Source organism: Dromaius novaehollandiae, chromosome 27, assembly GCF_036370855.1.
Source record: "Dromaius novaehollandiae isolate bDroNov1 chromosome 27, bDroNov1.hap1, whole genome shotgun sequence".
Taxonomy (NCBI): Eukaryota; Metazoa; Chordata; class Aves; order Casuariiformes; family Dromaiidae; genus Dromaius; species Dromaius novaehollandiae.
Window position 1 is genome coordinate 6,080,055 of NC_088124.1, and position 13,394 is coordinate 6,093,448.

Genomic DNA, 13,394 nt, shown 5'->3' on the forward strand with positions numbered 1-13,394 from the left:
ACTTTACCAGAGAGTTGTCAAGCTTTAGAAAACATTTTTGATATCGTAGGGTTGAAGACCTACAAAAATGAGGACTATAATTGTAAAGCCTGGGAAGACAGAGAATGCTCTGAGTGAGAAGGAAAACCCCCCCACACCACTAGAGAGAAGGAAAAGCAAAGGTTTGTACTTTCTCTTGCTGTCTTAAAAGGAAGTTTCTTGGTTTCGAACTGGACTGAGAAAGCTTGTGGCTTGTCCCCAGAGCGGATGCTTCTCCGTGGGCATCTGTACCTTTGCTGCATGACACGGTTCTTGGAGGTTGCCGCGGAAGTGCCTCTTGCCCTCACTCGTGCGTGGCACCAGGGACGTAGAGCCTCCTCCCGGTTACACTGTCCATCCCTTCGCTGTTGCAGATCCTCGCTGAAGAACGCACACGTGCAGTTCATTAACATTTCTTGCCTTGTGTCTATGTGCCTCTTGACATCATTTTAAACAGAAAGGCATGTGTGTTGTTTAAATTTCAGGTTTAGTGTTGGTTTAGCTAGCGGCCTGGGAGCTTGAGTCACTTCCATTTAATGGCTCAGTGTTTTACTCTACTGACTGATCTTCGTCCCTTTTCTCATCCTTTCATTTTGTGTCTCCACTACCTACTTATGAAGGTTCGTCTTCATCCTTGCTAATCTTGCCTTCCTTGCTTGTTCAGTGTTCCTGTGTGTCCTCGCTGCTGTCTGGCGAAGTTGCTTGTGGGCTGTGCCTCCTTCCAACTTTCAGAAGCATTTCTGGAATTGAGCCCTACGCCTTTTACTAACTCTCAACAGAGATGGCTCCTGGTCCACAGCACTGGAACCCAAATCAATTCTCTTTTTCAAAGTTTGGGGCTGTTCGCATTTGTAATTCCCTTCCTAATCAGTTTAAGCCAGGCTACAGTCATAAATTCTGGACCTGTCAACACAACCCACTGAACATGACACCAAGAGCTCTGCATCTGACTGGTCCTTTGCTGCTGTGCAAATCACCGCGTGCCTTGTACATAAAGCAGAGTTACTGCAATGCACTGGTCTTTGAGAAGTCTTTGAGATCCCTGAAAGAAAGTACTACAGAAATTATAGCTATTACTGAATTCCAGCATACCCACTTCTCAGAGGTTTGGTGCTCAGGTTGAGACACATTGCTTTTGCCAGACTGACACTTTCTTGCTAAGATCCTTTAAAGCTGCTTCAGCATTTTTAGATGCCAGCCGAGAGAGAAGTACAGGAGCACACCTCTACCCTTTGGAAAGTCAAAACCCCTTATATTAACATTGGCTATGCTACTTGTGCCACAGGAAAAGCAAAGCAGGAAGAGAAGAGTACTCAGAAGTACTCAAAACGGTCCCGGTACCTCAGAGACGTTGATCCGCCCTTCCTGAAAGGAACACGTGGTGGGATCGTGGGTGCAGAGGTTCCGGTACTTGCACCAGTGGCAGCGGAAAGCGCTGTTCACGCAGGACAGGCACCTGCGGAGAGGAGGACAGGGTTAGTTACGGAGCTGGCTCTCAGGGTGCAGAGCCCGTATGGGAATGGCCGGGCTTAGCCAGGAGTCTGGGCTCAGGGTCATTCATGGGATAACAACTTCTTCGGAGAAACTACACAGCCTGACCTACAGCTAGAATCACCCCAGCTATTTGTTCAAACTCTGCTTCTCTCAACAATCTGAACTATATAAATGGCATCTTGTCTAGGAAAGGGATGTTCTGACACAACAAAATAACAACCATGGTGCAATCCTAGGTTTGGAAAACCACTCAAAAGACAGTCTTTAAACAACCTGTGAATTCATTCACTAATAAAACACAAGCTTGGATTTATGACACATCATTACATTGGGGTACAACAAAACACAGTATTGTACAGTCTCTGCATTTAATTTTTAGTTTGAGTAGAATCTGGAAAACAAGGGAAGCTTGGAAAAATTGGATTAGCTGTTTTACAAGTTAGGAATGCTTGAAGTCAATGGCAACACTCCTGTTTGGCCTTGGAGTGCAAAGCATCCAGCAAGCACTTTTGATTTATGTTGGAAGAAATCAACTGTTTAAGAAATCTTTTTGAAAGACTGGAGACCCCTTTCAGCCATGGGATGTGCTCAAATGCCAAGGAATTGGCTGGATATTTTTTATCCCACACTTTCTAATCAGCTGCCAATTAGATGAAAGGTTCACGACAGCTGTTGATATTTGCAGGAGCAACCTGCTCCACCTCTGAGGCCAGTCCTCGATGCTACATGACAATGTTTTGATGACCATCTGTTGGCATAAGCATAAGCCATCCCCACGGGATTTGATTCAGCCAAGGTACCGGAGAGGCAGGAGAGGGACCAGCACGCAGGGCCCTGCGACCACCCCACCCTGTTGACACCTCGGCATATCGGCACCACGTGGGAACGTGGCAGCAGAAATCTGGAGGATGAGATAGAACGAGAATAGCAAAGCCGGAGCGCTTGGCTCCCGCTCGGCTCCGCCAGCGATGCTCCGAGTCCAGGTGCTGGCTGTCAGCTCTGTGCATCTTTCCCACAAGAACACCAGTTCTAGTTGGTTTTGGCACTTTCTTTAAGCTGTACTAGATCCCAAAGGGAAAGATTTGAGAAACATCTGAATTACAAACAAATCTGCTCTTCTATATGGAACAAATTTTTTTAATCTCTAAAAAAACAGCAGTATGGGCAATCTGAATAAAAACAATCTTTTCACCAAAACCCAGCCATCTACATAAAATCAACATCCCCATGGCTCAAGCAATTCAGTTGGTACTGAGGGTACAAATGCCACTTGGAGCGGCAGAAGCCAGAGCAGGAAGGCTGATGGAAAGCTGTGGGGGTTATTCCTGGACTTGCACCTCTTCCTGGGGAGGACACGGAGGACGGACACAGCACAACACCCCAACCCGCAGGCTGTGAAGTGCATTCTGGGCAAAAGCTGCTGGTGAGGGAGGAAAGCAGGTTGTCACTGCCCGGCCTCTTTAACCTCCCTGGCACTGTGCTGTGCCAGCTGGGCAGAGGTGCCACCGCCTGGTGTTTCCCCTTTCAAGCTGCTGCCACTCGAATGCATATTTAATAACTCAATTGTATTTTCCTTCTGATGCATTCATAGTGACCTTAATAGCCAAGGAAGCTTATTCTAATCACGCAAATGCAAATCTGGGGAGAAATATCAAGTGCTGCAAGCTTATTTAATTACTCATTTATTTGACCCATTTCTGTCTCCATTTCTGTTTGCAGCATTTCTTCCACTCTCCCTCACCTGACTCAGACCTGGCCTTTAGCTTTCCCGGCTGGAACTTACGGAGCTCTCTGCTGATCTTAGCACTGCTGGGATCGAGGGAGGAGGACCTCTCTGACCGTCCAGGCCAACAGTTTGGTTTGGCACCTCTCGCTGTCCTGTGGTTTTCTGGCTGCTGCTTTCAGCTCTGCTCGGCCCCAGCTGAGCAGGGTGAGGGCTCCCTGCGGGATCCTGAGCTCTCACAGACTTTCTGGCTCTCACCACCTTTGCTTTTTCATCCTGACTCTGCTTTCTTAGTGACCGCTGTCTCTCCTTCACTTCTCAATGGAGGTGCACCTTTCCACCTCATCTATTCCTTAGCTTGTTAAAATGGACTTAAAACCAAAACCACTACCAAGTTCCCTAAGCCCACCTGGAACCCCCTGGGACACAGGAACGCATGCAACTGCTGAAGAAATGCCAGACCTGCAAGAGCTGAACCTCCTGGCTTGTGCACTCACATTTAGATCAGCGTATGAGGTTTAGCAGAATCAGCCTGCAAAAACAGCCTATCCTTGTCTACGCCAACCACAAACATCTTCCGCCCTTCTTAGCCTAAAGCAAACTCCCAAAGGGAATGTGCTTCATACAAAGCACAAAACCACTTCTTTTGCTATCATGCAGCCAGAACTGGCTCAGCTGCTCCCCTGCTCTGTCTTTAAAAACCCTCGCAGCTGCAGTGGAGAGTCTCAGACATCAACAGGTCTTGCTTCTGCAGTGGCTGAGACCTGTCTTCCTCTCCCTTTCGTGTGTTGTGATTTATCCCTGCCAGGCTGGCTCATGCCCCTGTTGAACTTACTGATAACGAGCCCAGTGCGATGTAAGCACAGCCGTGCCTGCACTGTATCTCCAAACAGGGGCTGCTAGAAAGGCATGGTCAGACGAAGCCAAACCACTGGACAGCAGAGACGCATTGCCTCTCCTGATTCAAACCTCCACCCCTAAGAGAAAGTAGGAGTCCCCTGTAATGTCATCCCTCAAGCAAATCCAAAGCCATGAGAATCCAGCAAAACTGCTGAAAGGACTGTGGGGGAGAGGCAGAGCTGATGCTGGGAAGCCTGACAGAGGGACAACGCAGTACGGACAGCGTTGTGCGCGACTGTTAACACGACGGGAGGCAGGAGTCACTTGGGAAACGGATACGGGCTACCATGAGAGATAATGTGCGGAGACTGAAGGATTCACAGGGCTCCTTCAAGCCTAGTACCCCTGCTATGTGCTATGCCCCCCCCCAAACCTTTTTTGAAAGTACGCCTAGAAAAACTCCCTGCAAGCCAAGCTCATCAGAACACACAACTGTCTTCCAAGTACATCAGGGAAGGTCCCATAGTTTGAGGCTTTAAATCTAGTTCAGAAAGGTTGGGAATGACCCTGTGTTGGTGCTTCTTGACCCCTAACAACCAGCTAGAGCAGCAAATCATGCTCCAAAAGCCGAGCTGACAGCTGACCCTGCAGCAGGAGATGCCACCCAGCCTCGCAGGTCAGGCCTGCCTTTTGTTATCTGACTTCTGGCAGGTCCTGCCTGCATTTCACTTCGGAGTTTGAGGCTTGCTTTGTTTCCAGAGAGAAATCTATAAACACTTCAGATCTGTAAACACTTTTTTAAGGCCAGCCAGCTGCACGCTGCCTTCCAGGGCCGCGAGCGGAAGATGTGCCCGGCGGGGAGATGTTTGCACAACGCTCAGCAGCGCCGAGGCCTTGCACCGCCTGCCCTCCCAGAGCAGCTCACAGCGCCCGCGGTCAAGGGCTCGGGCTGACGCTTGTGCAGCTGCAACGGGCCCTGGGGTCCTCTCCACCTGGACCGGGGGAGGCCGGCAGCAGGGAGCCTCTCGGCTCCGAGCGCTTTGGCTCACTCCATGCAGAGCACGTCAGCTGTGCTCAAACGCCCAGGCTGGAGGCTTCCCTGCTGCGGTCGCCTCCTGCTAGTGTCCTCCTCGATCTCGTGGAGGATCCACGCGGGACCCAGCCCCGTGCACCGCTGGCTGGGTACAGAGGAGCCAGCGCCCATCTCCTGCAGGGAGGTCGCAGCCTGCCTTCCTGGGGGCTCTCGGAGACGCTCTGCTCCCCTTCGCCAGCTGCCTGGGAAGATCTAGCCGAGTTCACAGTTGCAGGATCATGCAGCTTGGGGGCACCAGCAGGTTAAGGCTTTTTCAGGCTCACTCACTCTCTGTCTCTCAAGGCAGAGAAACCTACCCACAGGTTCGCAGAGGTTTACACAAGCAGGGACCCGCAGGCCTCCCTTCCACGGCTGGCTTAGAGCACGTCTCTCCTGGCGCTGAACCTGACAGCATGATAAACCCCTCCCGTGGGACCCACGGTCCGGCACTCACTCCATAGCCCCTTCTCTTTCTCAGTGTGGTGCTTCCCTCCACGCATCCTCCCTCGTGCATCTCAGAGGCACAAAAAAGGCTTTGGGGCTTCACATGGATTAGTTCAGAGTGGTTTGCGTTTGCTAGGTAGCCTAGAGAAATGGCGGCTTCTGGGAAAAACAGTTGACTATACCACTCAAAAAGCAGATGAATAAATAAGAAATCTACTCGCTGCGTGGGCCGCAAGGAGAAGGGAGCAGGTACTTACAGCTGGTGGGCACTGCAGTTGTAGAACTTGAACTCCGTGCTGACAAACGTCTTCCCAGTCTCCCGAGATTTCAGCTGCAGCACCACGCCAAACCAGTCTGCAGAGCAAAAAAGGGCAGACAGTCACTCCAGCAACAACGGAGGAAGGAACAGAAGACGTGGGGGCATCCTCTCTAGGCCCGTCTGACAGCTTCCCGCACCATCTGTTTTGGGGTGGAAGGTGGGAAGCAGGTTGCTTTTGCCGTGCTGCTCTCGAGGCGCCAGGCTGCCCCCCCCGCTGCGCGTCCGCACCAGCTCCCCAGGTCCAGACCGGAGCGGGCAGCGCGGCCGCTCCCCCCCGGCTGCCTCTCCCCAGCACCCCCGGGGAGCCGAGCGAGCCGTCTCCAGCAATGCCTCCGAACCAAGCCAGATCTGATGGCGAAATGCACTGGAGATGCAAGGTCCAAACACTGCCTTAGGTCACACTGGAAATGAGTTTAGGATCTCATCCCATTCCTTGAAGAACTTCTCTCCTCAGCACAAAAACATACTAATTCAGCGTACTCTGAAAAGCAGCCCGAGACTAGAACAGGAGACAATTTTGGAAACAAGGGCATTAACAGAGCTTTTTAGGAGACTCAGCGCTGGATTAATTCCGGGCAGATTGCTCTCCCCGAGCTGCTGTGGCTCTCAGCCGCCCCGCGTTCCCCGGTGCTCAGGCTCCATATGACGTGTTAGAAATACAAAGATATCAGCAGGGAAGCAGGGGTGACACCTGGAAGGATGCCAAGGAGAAAACGAGTTTCAAGCAAGTAGCATTTTGGTTATGGGAAAGGAAAATATGACAGCAGTGACATTAATGAAGAAACAACCCAAAGATCAGGACCGAAAAATAGAAACCGCACCACCTACTCCCGGGTGCTGAGTCAGGCCTGGCGCAGCGGCTCCTGCTTTCCGGATCCACCCAGCGCAGAGCAGCCGCGGGGCAGAGCCCCGGGTGCTGCCTCCGAGCCTCTGCGGCCGCAGGCGCGGGGGCGGCTGGAGAAGGGGCCGCGCGCCCGGTGCTGCAGCTCCCAGCCCACCTGAGCTCGCATGGCGTGCGTTTTTTAAGGAAGAGGCATATCCACCCCGCTGCGTTCAATCATGAGCTTCTCCAGCAGCAGCCCCAGAGGGGTCTGCTCTGTCTGGCAGATACCTCCAGACCTACGCCAGTCCCTGGGACTGCAGGTGCCGTGTTCCCGTCCGGGAGCCGGTCACTCACCTTGATCCACAGGGATGGCAGGGACGTCTTTGGCTGCCGGCGAAACGCACACGACCTGGCTGCCCGACACGCCACCTTCCACCTCCGTGAGGTTCCCAAACAGGCAGGTGATGCCGGCCGACAGGTCCGGAGCGTCGCTCACCAGCAGGCTGAGCTGGAGCCGGGGAAAGCAGAGGCAGGGAGGAAATGAAACGCAGCCGCAACCTGTCTGCAGCCAGAGCTGCTCGGGTTTCCTCCGTGTTTGCAGCACCAGCTGTTTTCCCACTGAACAGGGACCCCTTAAACCACCGTCCCGCAGCACTCGTCCGGGCAGCCGGAGGCGCGTGGGAGCGCGGAGCTGCCCCGAGCAGACAGCTGGGGCATTCGGAGGACCGGCCGCAGCACGCGGAGGGGCTTTTGGGAGACAAAGCCTCTCCTTTCAACGGCTAGCGAAACCCGACCGAGGGAAGCGCGAGCGGAGGCCCGGCAGGGAAGGGGATTTGTGGCTGCCATCGCTGCGCCCCTCCGTCCCCCCTCCCAGCAGCCCCGACCCCACGCGACAACATCGGTGCTTGTGGAAGGGAGAAAGGCTGGAAAACGGACTGATCGCTGCGGACGTGCAACCGGTGCCAGCAGCACCTACCGGGAGGCTGTGCTGGGACACGGAGATGCTGCTGGGCTGCACCGTGACGCTCATGCACTGGCCGATGCCGGCGGCAAATCGGTTGGGCTCGTCCGCCCGCTCGCAGCGGTCCCTCGGCGAGCACCTGGCGCACACGGACACGCGCGTCACGGCCCCGCGCCCGAGAGCACCAGCCGTCGGGGAGAGCAAAGCCAGGAGGGTCCCCGGCCCGACGCCGGGCCGTGGGCACTCGCGAACCGGGCACGCCGCCTCCCCGCAGCTCGGCACCTCCGGCTCGTTTGTGCGAGCCATAAATCACAGCCTGCACGGAAACCGCAGCGTAAAGCCGCAAAAGGCAGAAACGAGACGCTGCCTCCATGTTAATTAGAACAAAACCGCGTCGTTTGCTCGTCCTCTCTTCCTGAAGCTGAAGCGTGGTACTGCTGGAAATGGGAGTGTCTCCTCCAGCTGCAGACCGTGCGCTTTGCTAGCTGCCAGGCCTTGGCCTCCCTGGCTCTCTCCCATTCCCGCTTCCAGCAGCAGGAACCATCAAGCGCGCGACATCGCAACCGGCACTCTGGCTGTAGGCACCGCAGGGTAGATGCGAGCGCGAGCTGGGTACCCCCAGGCAGAGGAGCAACACCGGGAAGCCAAGAATCATGGAAGTGTTTCAAGCCACGTGTCCGACAACGCGGCACGGCAGTGGGATCCCTCAGAGATTTCTATCTTCTGTCATTTGGGGAAAATCTTCTTCAAACTCCACTCCTGGGAGCGCACGACATACATATATTGGCATTTTAAAGGTGTTAATGAACTGCCAGCAAACTTTATCACTTTTCACTCACTATTGATCTTCACCTTGTTTAAAATCGCAATTAGGTTAGAGGATGAAGATACCGTCACCAGCACCTTCTTTTCTGACATTCCTTGGATGTACTCGGTGCTCGTGCTAACCAGGCGCTGCGGTCGGACCGCCCGCTTGCCTCCCTCCCTCCGAGGGGCCGGGGCAATCTCACATAACACTCGCGGCAGCAGCAGCACCAGCTGCCCACATAAGCTCTTACTTCTGCCACGCCAGATCTGTCCGAGATCGGCTGACAAGCGCCTCGCAAAATCACCTCTCCAAGCACCAAAATGGAGAACCGTCACCCTTGCTGAGAAGCTATTTGCTTCTGAAAAGGAAAAGCGGAGTTTACACTTTCTGCTTCCAAACAGCCACTGTGATACCCTGCACACAACCTCGCTCTTCTCCTCACCCTCTCGATCTTCTTTTTTGGGGATATAATGGAGCTAAATATGAATGCTGCCAGAGGAAGAATCATTGAGGTTTAAGTGAATCTGTAAGATAGCTTTAAAGTGAGCTCTTGACTGGAGCCTTTATCTCATTGACTCGCTGGAACAGTTCTTTTTTATCATACTATTTATGGCAACAGCCCTAACAGAGATAAATAGGTCTGTAGACAATAACATACTTGCAGAGAGCAGCATATGGAAGAGTCTTGCAGGCTTCAAATCCCACCGGGCTGAAGAGACTCTTTAACAACCTCCTCGAGGCCTCTGCCTGCTCCCCACGAGCGCTGGCTTTAACGCGGGAGGAGCAAAAACTGTCTCTTTCTCAAACACAGAGAAAGAGAACTTGCAAGGAGGGCAACACCGGGCTGGGGGGGGACACCCGGGAGGCGCAGGGCACGGGACGAGCTGCTCGGCTTCTGTCTCACTGCTGCCCAAGGGGCCACGGCGTGAGCACAGGCATTTTGCAAAAGGCCAAGCACCTTCCCCTCACTGGGTTTCCCTAGCACCTCCTAAAATTCCCGGGGTCCTGGATTCCTTACGACCTGGTGCAACGTGCTGCCCACAGCTACCACCTAACCAAGCTCCTCGGCAGGTCTGGCGGTACCTGCTGCCCCTCGGCCCGTATGGACACCGCTAAAGCCCCCGATCAGCTCAGGCCTCGCCACGGGCACGAGCAACGCCTGCTTCCACGTCCAGAGTTCACTCGTTTAATCCCCACAGATAGCTCACGTTTACGAACATCATTACTCTTAACTTGCAAACATGCATATGTGCAAGTGCACCGCCATGCAGCAGAGCCTCCGTCACTAACTCAGGCCTTCAGATACGATAATAAATAATGATCGTATAATGAGAGGTTTACATAAAAACACATAATGAACAGTTTACTCCAGGACAACTCGGATCCCTTTGTTATTGCCTGAAAAGTTGAGTAGAGGAGAGAGATCACAAATGAAATACAGATGCTCCAGCACTTGGGGCCTCCACACGAATACGGCAGAGGCTTTGGTAACAGCGAGATAAACTCAATTATCTACAGCTTAAGACGAGGGCTAAAAAGTGATCATTGCTCCAAGCAGGCCAGGAAAGTGGAGAAACTTGAAGGAGGATTGAGAAACACCATCCGGGAAGAAATTTGCTGGGAAGAGGTTAATGCCCAAGCGTCGCGGCCAGAAGGGCAGAGGAGACGACCCTCTCCACGCCGAGGGTTTTCCCTCATTCCTCGCGAATCACGTGAACCCTGATGAGTGCTGGAAGCCCGTTCACACCCCAGAGCACAGAGGTGCCTGATCCAGGCCGGATTTTGCATACGAGCCTTCCTTTCTCGCTTCTCCAACACCTGCTGCTTCGGCATGTGGCCAAGTGCCATTGTGCAGGGCCGAGCTCTGCCTCTGCCTCCGCCCCGGTTTCCAGGCATCCCGCGGGGCCGCTTCGCCCGCTGGCACGAGGCCGGAGGGATTTCTATTCCTCTGCTCCATATCCTCCAGGTCCGCCCCTCCTCCCCGAGCCGGGGTCCCCTCGTCCCCCTTCCGCTTTAGGAAGCGATGGTGACGATCGCAGGGGAGAGGAAGGAGGGACACGAACACCTCCTGCATTCAGAGCGCGTTTCCCGCAGCTCCCAGAGGCAAAGCCGGGCCCTTTGTGCCCGTCACGTGCGGCGGGGCTGCTGGCCCCACGAGCCCCCCTCTTCCCCATGCCACCGGGCACAGCGGGAGCAGATACCCTCTAACCTTTCCATGCAGAATTTAAACCTCTTCCAGCTATGTTTAACAGGGTTTAGTGCTCTGCTCTGCTACAGTGCTGGAGCCTCCCTGCAAGCAGAGTCCCACTCGCACCGTCAAGTCTGCCCGTGCCTCTAGAAACGCCCTGCCGACCAGGAGAGACCAGTGACCTGGGCGAACAGGAGGAGAGCACAACACGCGGGGTCCCTGCTCCCACAGGTCTAAATTCTGCTCTTGTGTTGTGTCCCATGACACCCCCGCTCTGTGCCATGCGTGTTCCAGCTCTCCTAAGGAAGGGCTTCACCTTCCTTCACTTTGTCCCAGGAGCCCGGGCATTTTCAGGGCCATTCGCACTGCAGTGCAGGAAACACCCCGGGAAGAGAAGAAAGGATTTCAGGAACTTCAGCCTAATCCATTTTTGCAAAGATTACGTGGGAGGTGCCGGGCGGGTTTCCAGGCTGCTTTTGTCATTGCCACCAACGGAAACCCAACGGCCAGGGCTGGACTTACATGTGGTGAAGCGTGCACCAGCCGCAGTGCGGGTCCCCCGAGCTCAGGCACTCGCCGCAGGTCGTGTACTGCTCGCAGGACTCCACGGGCACCCGGGACACCTGCAAGGGAAGCGCACACACGCTCAGCGCCCTGTCACGGCACACGGAGAGCGTGGAACACGGAGCAGCTACGGGACCTGCTGCGCAAGTGTTATTCGAGTAACACGAAAGCAATTCACAAACTTCAATGAATTAAGTCCAACATCTGTGCAGAAGTCAGCCAGTAATAGGAAATGTTACAGACTGAGTCATGAAGCCGTTCTGTCACTTGGGCAGAGCTACGCAGTGACTCAAAGGTGCATATGAGCAATCCTGGAGCCCCGAATGCCCACGCTGTACTCCACCCTCGCTCGAAAAATCCTCCTGGCCCCTCTGCCCCGCGAAGCTGCCCGGAGGAGAGCAGACCCCTCTCCCCCGATTTACGGCACACGCGGTCCGGCCAAGGCGGCTCCAGGGAAGAAAGCTGGCAGGAAACAAAACTCCCAAAGCCCCGGCGTGGCAGTGCGCTGCATTCAGCCCGGGCAGCCAGAAGCAGAGTCGTTCCCAAAGCCACCCCCAGACGTGAGCTTGTTGGGGGTGTGAACGCGACCTGGGGTGCCCCAGGCCAGGACACAGGCTGCTGGCTCCCGCGGGGCCCTGGGAAGCCGCGCTTGGCCGCTCTGCTCCAAAGCTCGGACCTGCGAGCGGCTCCTCAGCAAGCCAAGCAACCCGGCGCTACGCGGCACGTGCAGCTCCTGCGGCCTCGACCGGGAGCAGACGACGTTAAGCCCGTTGGTGATCCGCCCACGCCGCAGAGCGGGGGTCTCCAGGGACACCGCAGCCGCTCGGCAGAGCCCTGGCACCACGCTGCAACGAGGAGCAGCGGAGCCGGCTGAAAGACGCTATTCTGCTCCTTCCCCACGGATACGTCTCCGTTGAGCAGCGCAGGACGGACTCTGCCTTGCGCTCGCTGCCGCCTCCAAAACCTGCACGAAGCCACTCGCCACCAACACGACCAAGCGGCAGTCCTGAACCAGCGGCACGCCGAGACGACTCTGCGTTGGTTTTAACGGTGGTGCGAGGCGTCGGCAACAGCGAATCTGCAGGAGCCCGTGCGGCCACAGCTCTGGCGGTGACTTCTGCCACGGGACGCTGCGGGGCTGGGACGTCCCTTACTTCCCTGAAAGACCCTACGTACACAAGCAGCGAAACACAAACGTGAACCCAGGCTGCCTCCCGCCCGGCGCGCAAGCCCGCAAAACGCTTGGTTGCACGTTTAAGGCTTTAACAAAAAGGAGGAGAAATGGAAAGGCAAATATTTAAGGAAAAAGGAGTCCTTGTGTTAGAGACGAAAGTGAGCAGATAAAGCAGCTTTTAGCTTTTAAAGAAACGTCAAGAAACCCTGCGTGCCCACGTAGGGCCGAGGAGAACGTTTCGGTCGCCGTTGCAGCTGGCTTCCCGGCGGCAGGGCCGGCTGCTCGGAGGGGCTCGGAGGGGCTCCTCCTCCTCCTCCTCCTCCTCCTCCTCCTCCCGCCCCGCCGTCCCGCAGCGCGAGCAGCCTCTCGCCTCGGGTTTCAGCCCCCGGAGTGATGTCTGCAACTGGCTGGAAGCTAAAAGGAGCGTGTGCCCCGCATCGCTGTGCGGCCGCAGCAGCTGGGCGCGCGGGGCTGAAAGGCGGCAGTGTCCCCCGGACAAAGGCCACTTTCACGCCGAGTGCTGTTGATACAGTGAGAACCCAGTTCCTCTCTAAACATGACACCAATAGGGCTGCTATTCTTCTTGTTTCCTGAGCCCTACTCAACAGCTTTTTGTGAAACAAAAATTGTGTGCATCTGCGGGAATATATATATTTTTAGCAGAGCCAAAGTCCACGGGACGCGCACAGCTGAGCCTGGAGAGAACGAGCAGCGAAGGTCTGGAGGCCGAAGAGCAGGAGGGGCACGGGCAGCTGCGAGCGGCAGGACCAGCCACCGCGGGCACGCGTCGAGCCTGGGGCGGCTCCGCGGGGAACTTCGGCTAGAAACGGGAAAGAGAAAAGTAGGGTAGGAATAACGCAGAGGCGCAAAGACAGGGCTGGAGAGAGCTGGGCTTGAGTCTTGGCTGCAAGAGGCGTCCGCAGGTCTCGTGGGCACCTGTAACCTGCATTTATCCGTTTGCTCTTC

At 55.2% G+C, this 13,394-nt stretch overlaps 1 protein-coding gene across 4 annotated transcripts in view; it reads right to left on the reverse strand.

Annotated features, from left to right (window-relative positions):
* The window catches only part of PLXNA2 (plexin A2), a 177,932-nt gene that overhangs the window by 61,551 nt on the left and 102,987 nt on the right, over nt 1-13,394 (reverse strand). For all 4 annotated transcript variants that reach the window (XM_064498218.1, XM_026111835.2, XM_064498217.1 and 1 more), the window contains exons 5-9: nt 11,213-11,313; nt 7,710-7,833; nt 7,088-7,241; nt 5,849-5,945; nt 1,360-1,474 (exon numbers count right to left, since the gene is read on the reverse strand). In XM_064498218.1, the coding sequence (XP_064354288.1) occupies nt 1,360-1,474; nt 5,849-5,945; nt 7,088-7,241; nt 7,710-7,833; nt 11,213-11,313 (591 nt within the window). The remainder of the gene's footprint in view (nt 1-1,359; nt 1,475-5,848; nt 5,946-7,087; nt 7,242-7,709; nt 7,834-11,212; nt 11,314-13,394) is intronic.